Source organism: Crocuta crocuta, unplaced genomic scaffold (assembly GCF_008692635.1).
Source record: "Crocuta crocuta isolate KB4526 unplaced genomic scaffold, BGI_CrCroc_1.0 scaffold698, whole genome shotgun sequence".
Taxonomy (NCBI): Eukaryota; Metazoa; Chordata; class Mammalia; order Carnivora; family Hyaenidae; genus Crocuta; species Crocuta crocuta.
This window is the reverse complement of record NW_027530855.1, coordinates 1218936-1226844: the sequence shown is the minus strand read 5'-3', so window position 1 is coordinate 1226844 and position 7909 is coordinate 1218936. Positions and strand designations below refer to the sequence as shown.

The 7909-nt window shown below is 48.1% G+C and overlaps 1 protein-coding gene across 1 annotated transcript in view; it reads right to left on the bottom strand.

Moving 5' to 3' along the window:
* Positions 1-7133: 7133 nt before the first annotated feature.
* Positions 7134-7909, bottom strand: part of LSM1 (LSM1 homolog, mRNA degradation associated) — an 11474-nt gene continuing 10698 nt past the window's right edge. The window contains exon 4 of the mRNA XM_077769518.1: positions 7134-7635. Coding sequence (XP_077625644.1) covers positions 7465-7635 — 171 coding nt within the window. The 3' untranslated portion in view covers positions 7134-7464. The remainder of the gene's footprint in view (positions 7636-7909) is intronic.

Here is a 7909-nt window from a genome sequence, read left to right as displayed (position 1 = left end):
TGCGCAGGTATGTCTTTGGCTTAGGAAACTGGCCTGTAGGCTTCGTTTCCAGCCCCTGCAGAGTCCCCGGGGAAGAGGCAGCACCAAAGGGACAGGCCTTGGCCTCTGGTTCGTCTCCAGCCTGGGTGAGGGGTGGGGGGACTTCACCTTTCACAGGCTGGAAAGAGGAGGTGCAGCGGGCATGCTGCGGAAGCCGGGTGCCAGGCACCCCAGGCTTCTCCTCCCTGCCTGTACACGTGAGCCCTGGTGCACATGTGTGCCTCAGTGGAGGTGGTGGGGAGTGGGGAGGGGGTTATTATGGGGCGGGCCGAGCAGATAATGTTCAAGGCCCTGCTGTTGCCATCCTGTGGAGAGTGATAGCCACTGTGAGAGGGCGCAGCTGGGGGTGGGGGACTGCGGGACTGCGGCACACAGCTGTTGCTGATGTCAGAAGCTGCCACTGACTCAGGGAGGGGTGCTGGTGGCCTCCCCCAAGGCCAAGGTCCTCATCCTCCCTCATCCTTTCCAGGACGAATGACTAGTTAACTCTCAGTGTCCCTCTGAGCAGTAAGGTCTGGAAGTCCCTCTGGCTCTGGAAGTCATCCGTGTCTGGCTTTGCTCTTTGTGGAGGGCAGGGCCCCCAAGGGAGGAGACCGGGTGGCCGCAGCAGGCCAGGGAGAAAGGCATGCCGGGGTCTGGCTCAGGCGGAGTGCTGGGGGGAAGCCCCGGGGCCAGGGGAGGGAGGCAGGGCTCTGGAGCAGAAAAGAGGACTCCATTTATTCCTGACACCCCCTTGTTGAGAGTCCACTGTGTGAGGACAAATGAACCGTGTGGCCCAGGGGGAGAGCAGTGGAGCCAATGAGGGCTTTGGAAGTACACGGGGTGGAAGGCCTCACCACGCAGTGGGAGGGAAGAGCAGGAAGGAAGGCTTCCGGGAGGAAGGAACATTTAAGCTGAGTGTGGAAAGGGCCATGAGGAGTTACTGGGTGTGAGATAGAGGATGGGGGGAGGGGCATTCCAGGTGGAGCATATGGCCAACAGCCCGGAGAAAGGATGTGGGCCGGCTCAGAGGAGGTGTGCACCAGGCAATGCCACCCAAGGCGGTCACCCAGGCTGGTCATTTGGGGAGCCTGGGGCCTGCAGTGGAGAAAGCGCAGCTGTCCTACTCTGGGTCCCCGGGCTGCCTCTCGCTACTGATCTGTGAAATGGGGATGTATCTTCTTTTTCCTTTTCCTTGGTGTGACCCAGCTGAAATCAGGTGATACATCAGGAGCCCACAAGAGAAACGTCCAGGCTATCTTAGCCCAATCTCTGGGCTTCACACCCTGGCTGTCTTCTCTGCAGCGCTTGACAACTTCCTTTGGGGCCCGCCCTGTGCACACCTGCATGGCCTGGTAGCTCACAGCGTCACCTCCCCTCAGGGCTTCCCTTTGGGCTCCACCTCACTCCGCTCTTTAAGCTCTTTAACTACAATTCAGTACTTTTTGGTTCACAGCAAAATTGAGGAAAGTACAGAGATTTTTCATATACTCCCTGTCCCCACACATGCAGGCCCCCACTTTTACTAATCTGTAATCTCCATAAGGACCTGTAAACTCTAGAAGAATCTGGATCCTTTGCAACTTCTTGAATCCTCAGCTCTTAGCACAGTGCTAGAGAATGACGAGATCTTGAATCAGTGTTTAATGAGTGATTGGAAAGCATAGGGTCTGGCACTTTGTAGATTCTCAATAAGTACTGATTTCCTACCACCTCTTCAAGGGGGTCAGCCTGGAGGTGAGGACACACCGCGGACTGCTTATAGGGCAAATGCTTATTTAGTATTGAAAAAATATGGTATTTTACTCCACAGGTGCCATTGTGAGAGGGAAGCAGAAAGTTAAGGCAAGCTTGACTTGGTAGACTTGAGGTAATTATGGATTACCTCCCTTTGGAGTACATTTTATATGTCAGTACTTAATTCCTTAAGCCAAGTCGGTCACGGTTATTTTACAAGGTATCCACGTTTGTTGTTTGTTTTTAAATAAAGGAGGAATCAATTTTTTTCAATGCTAATTTATTTTTGGGAGACAGAGAGAGAGAGAGAGAGAGAGAGAGAGACAGAGTGTGAGTGGGGGAGGGGCAGAGAGAAGAGGGAGACCCAGGGTCCGAAGCAGGCTCCAGGCTGCAAGCTGTCAGCACAGAGCCCGATGCGGGGCTCAAACTCACAAACCGTGAGATCATGACTTGAGCCGAAGTCAGACGCTTAACTGACTGAGCCACCCAGTCGCCCCACAAGGTTTGCTTATTTGTACAAAGGAGACTATTAAGTATCAGTTCATTGAGGGTATGGAATCTATCCCCAGAGTCTGGCACATATCAGGTCTTCAGTAGATTATAGTAGCTGACACTGAGCACTCTTTCTGTGCCAGCCATTGTTCTAAACTCTTTACCCACATTAACTCACTTTATTCTTACAACAGCCACCCAAGAAGTTGATACTACAGTTATGCCTATTTTACAGATGAGGAAATTGAGGCAGCCAGGTAAACAGCTTGACTAAACTGAGACAGCTCTGAAGAAGCCAGTATGCAGAACCAGACAATCTAGTCTGTGTTCTTTGTTATAAAGCTTAAGTTTTTAAAAATTTTAAGCTTATTTATTTATTTTGAGAGAGAGAGAGCACAAGCAGGGGAGGGACAGAGAGAGAATCCCAAGCAGGCTTTCCGCTGTCAGCACAGAGCCCGCTGCGAGATTCAATCCTATGAATCGTGAGATCATGACCTGAGCCTAAGCCGAGTCAGATGCTCAACCTACTGGGCTACCCAGGTGCCCCTACAGCTTAACCTTTTAAAATCTCAAGTTTCTCTCTGAAAACCAGGGCCAACTATTAAATTGTATTTGCTCCCTCCTTCTCCTTTCACTCTCCATCTCCCCTGCAGGTGAGCCAGGCTTTAGGTCCCCTTGCCTAGGGATTTGGACAGAGAACACAAAGTGCCTTTGGCACAGCCTAATCCAGGAGAGCACATTGAAGGCAGGTGGGCCGAATTTAACCTTCCAGATTTGTTTTGACCTGTACCCTATTTTAAAAATTTGAATTAGTTGCCAACATAACTATAGCGACAGCAGATAGACCAGTGGCTGCCAGGGGCTGAAAATGAGGGAGCAGTTAAATTCAAAGGGCCAGGGGTGTTGGGTACATTAACTATATGCAGTTGTTAAAACTCCTAGGACTGTGGACATTGAAAGAGGGGATTTTACTGTATGTAAATGATACAGCAATAGAATCTGGTCTTGGAGATAAATCCCCAAGTCATCTGGATATCTGACCTTGAAAGACACCCAGCAGCACTGAACCCTCGCTCTTCCTTTTTGTCCTTGCTATGGGCTAGCTGGCTGCCCAGAGCAGCTGCAGTTGGGGCTATTTTCTACCCCCCAGTCTAGCTAAGTGGCAGCAACTGCTACTGAGTGGCTAGAATTAGGGGAAAAACCCCCAACACTTTTTTTTTTAAGGGAATGGGTACAAAAAGGGGAAAAAGAGGCAAAGTGATGAAGTGAGATAGGAGGAAAGAAAAAGAACTTGATTTTATTCTGATTCCAGAGAGTCCAGGCAGAACTGGGGAGAAGCAGACAAGTAGGGAGTCCTAACCAAGTGCACCGACCCAGAGGAGTAACACGTAGCCTCCAGTTTCTAGAGTTGGTTTCCTAATTCTTTCAGGCTAGGAGATCAGGGGATGGGATAGGAAAAGTTACTTTTGATCTTGGGTCACTTAACTGGATATAAGGCCTGCTTTGTTGGTAAAAAGCAAGTGCCCACCAGTCTCTTGCTCTCCTATCTGGGGGCTGCTGTAGGGTGACATGCAAGACTTGGGGTGGGGGGGGGGTCACAGGGCACGGTAATTGGGAGGGAGACAGGCCGAAAGAGTACGTTCTTTCCTTCCAGCAACCTTGATGAGTCGTCCCCTACCCCCAACCTCATGTTTCCCTGGGATGCTCTTCCAGGCAGTTTTACATCAGCTGTCTCCACTCTTTACGCTTGGAGGGCTGTCACCTGCAGTGAAGACTGCCCTAAGGGCCCATCTCCATAGTCAGTGTAAGATCTCTACTAATCACTCTTGCTGGTTGCTCAGTGGCTCCAGCTGTCCTCATGGTCAGTCTCATGGGCAAAAACCTGACCTCCCTTGGATTTAACAAACAGTTGACCCTTGAACAGCAGGTGTCTGAACTGAGTAGGTAGATGTAGCTGCGGATATTTTGATAAATACGGTATGGGACTATAAATGTATTTTACGGGACTATAAATGTATTTTTTCTTATGATCTTCTTAGTAACACTTTCTCTGGCCTTTCTTGCAAGAATACAGTATATAATACAGAGGACGTACAAAAGACATGTTTGTTATTGGGAAGGCTTCTGGGCAACAATAGGCTATCTATCAGCAGATAAGTTTATGGGGATTTGTATGTGTGTGTAGAGGTGCTGGGGTCCCTAACCCGTGCGTTGTTCAAGGGTCAACTGTAGTTTTAACAGGTTGGGGGACACCTTTAGGAATCAGGGGCCTTGGTAGAGCGTGTGTGCACGTGAGCTTTTATCACAGATGACACTCCTGCTCAGCTCACAGTAACTCCAAGGTGACAGACAGCTCAGACCACACTCTCCTGCTACTTTCCTTTATTATGAGCAGGGCTGGTTGTAGCTTCAAGCTGGAGGACTGTTTCCGCACGAGAGCATCGGCCTGCAACATCTACAACCAGGATGCCCTCTCTACCTCACCGAGAACGCTGGGAAAGGAGGTTGGATGGAGCTCATCTCGTAACATGCCTTCGGAAAGGTGAAAAATGTCCCACAGATATGTACCTACGTATAACTTCTCTTGGGGGAAAATGAGGGTAGGGAAGTGTTCATTACCTGCCTGTCCTCTAGTGTTTTCTTGTAAGGTACAGTTTGCTGGGATCAGTTCCCTGACCTGTGCTATGAATCTTACGGCTGGCTCGGAGGCTCCCGGTGGCCTGGCGCGTCTGTCGGGACTGCGCTCTGCCTGAGCCTGCCAGCCTGATTCTCTTGTGAGAAAAACGAGACCACTTTCCAGCCATCTTGCCTCATACGATACCTGTGGGCTCACGCTGACGTGGTTTCCCTGAAAAACCCTGCACAGTGAACAGTGTGAGACTATCTGGCTTTACTAAGTATCCCGGGACTGTTAGTTTATCAGAGCCAGGGGAGGGGAGCAGATACTGTGGTTTAAATTAGCTAAGAGCATGTAATGGAAGGTCAAGGGCCAAGGAACCAGAAAAAGAACAGCTGGAAGAGAAAGAGATACGCTGCTGTTCTTAGTATTATTAGAATAAAGGTGGATGGGGAAGGGGCTTTGGTAGATTGTCCTGGTCTCCCTAGAAGGGAGTCTCATGGGAACCCCTATTGGAAGAAAGTATTAAAGAGAATAGAAAAGCGTGAACTGTGGTTGATTCTGAAATCTAGTAACGGAAGAGAGGGCTAGCAATGGTCCAGGAGAAAAAGGACCAGATTTCAGCATCTGCAAAAGGGCTGGGCTGGGCAGAGCTGAGGGCAAGCCATTGCGTTGAGCAGCCTGGAGACTAAGGAAGGAAGCAGGTAGTCCGATTTCATCCTTCGGGTCCAATTCTTAGCTGCTGCTTGTGTGACAAAGGTCAGAAAGCAGTGATCAAAACCTGCTAAGGCTGGGAAATTCTATTGTGGAAATTAAGTCCCTTTTCCTCATAAATCATAACTCTTGTTACTGCATTTGGAATTGTTTGGAGGAGGCTGGAAAAAAAACAAGAGAACCTAGTGAATCCAAATTTCTCGAAGGTGTCAGATGTTCTGACACAGTGGTGCTCAGAAAAACGAAATATTGTAATTGCTGTTGAGATACACAGGTTTTTCAAAGGTTGGTGATGGGGTTTTTCCCCTTTCTGTGTTAATAACAAATTCTGGTTATTAAACAGGAAGATTAGAGGCAAAACACTCAATAAATCATTAAGTGCAATAGTTTTTCCACAAATTATCTACTTTAAGGGGCACCTGGGTGGCTCAGTCAGTTGAGCTGTCGGACTTCAGCTCAGGTCATGATCTTGCTATTCGTGAGTTCAAGCCCCACATCACGCTTGCTGCTGTCAGTGCAGAGCCCGCTGCAGATCCTCTGTTCCCCTCCCATTGCCCCTCACTTGTGCCCTCCCCCCCAAAAAAACCCAAAAAGACAAAAAACCCAAAACCCCAAAACTCAATGGCAAATGGTTTACAGGTATCCGCGGCAGTTTTAAAAATATCTGAATCGGGGCGCCTGGGTGGCTCAGTCGGTTGAGCCTCCGGCTTCGGCTCAGGTTGTGATCTCATGGTTTGTGGGTTCGAGCCCCGCGTCGGGTTCTGTGCTGACAGCCAGCTCAGAGCCTGGAGCCTGTCTTCGGCCTCTGTGTCTCCCTCTCTCTTTGACCCTCCCCTGCTCACGCTGTCTCTCTCTCTCTCTCTCAAAAACGAATAAAACATTAAAAAAAAAATCTGAATCTATAAAAGGTTAAGTATATTTAATACTGTATATTAATATTTAATCCCTGCATGCCTGGTTCAGCACGCCGCCCATCACACTATACTGCACTCCTGAAACATGGTCTGTTACACTCCCTGTGCGATCAGCGCCACACCAGGAAAGTGGCATCTGCAAAGGTTGTTGGCCGAGAAGAACCTAGATTATTAGTCACTGAAACACCACTTCAGTTGTGCTTTTGGAGGTCACAGAAGAGGCTCAAGACTCAATGCAAGGAAGAGGAAAACCTCACAAAATTAAAGGAAGATTTACAAAGGAAGTCACCTTAGTAAAGTGCTGGATCTCACGGGAACAGTGTGGAGTCGCTGTCGGTGAAGCAGGAACAGCGACTGCAGTTGTGATGCTGTTTCTCAAAACCAAGGCTTCTGTTCTCATCAGTAACTGCTCACCTTGACTGAAAGCTCCTTTCTCAAGCCTCAAAATGTGTTTTTCTTACCAGACAAAAATACGAAAAGAGGAGAGGGGTGGACCTGAAAATGTCCCTTCACAGGTAACTAGCAACTTGGAACTGTCACAGAAGGGGGGCAGTCGCAGCCTGCGGACAGCATATACCTCTGAGAGCAGAAACTCAATCTGTCAATTCACTGGAGGCAACTCAAACGGGAAATAACAGGAGTTTTGAGATTCATATTTTATTTACAAGTAAATGAAGAATGTCTCCTGTGAGTGCTAATTTGGGACAAGAACAATATAAAGCAGTAGTCGCTGGCTCCACAGTGACGTGTGAAAGGAGTCCTTGCCACGGTTTTTTTAAACAATGATTTTGTCATTAAAAAGGAAAAAAAAAGCCACATGATTTCATGTTGCACATATGAAAGAATTCAAAATAAAAATGACTTTTCAAAACTCTACAGTCTCTAGTCAAATGTGTGAGGTGCCCAGGATGTCACCCCTTCATTCAGTGGGAGCCTCTGCTCACCAAGAACAATGGCCTCTGGGCACACGACTTAATACTCATCAAGAGTATCTGCCCGAGGAATGGAGAGACCTCGATCCTTAAGAGCTTGAACTTTCAGCTTCTCGGCTTCCAGCTTGGTCAGCTGTTCTACCCTTTGTTCTTCTAGGATTTCTTCAATAGACACTTGCTGGAGCGGTGTGTCGCTCTCCTTTTCCAAGTCCTACAAAATAAGCAGGGTTGAAAAACTTCCACTGACCACCAAGAATGGAAAACATTGTAGATCTTTAGGCAAATGGATTCCTATGTCAGGATTGAGTTGTTTTTTTCATGATTGTGACACGGCTGAAATATCTTTCTCCTGAGGACAGATCAGTTTCAGAGAGAAATGGCAACACTACTACAGAATACATACTTAGATGAACATGGTAACAAGGATCAGTAGCAGTGTGTATAAAAAACTTTAAGTCATCTGAAGCCCTACATTACTCAAGTAT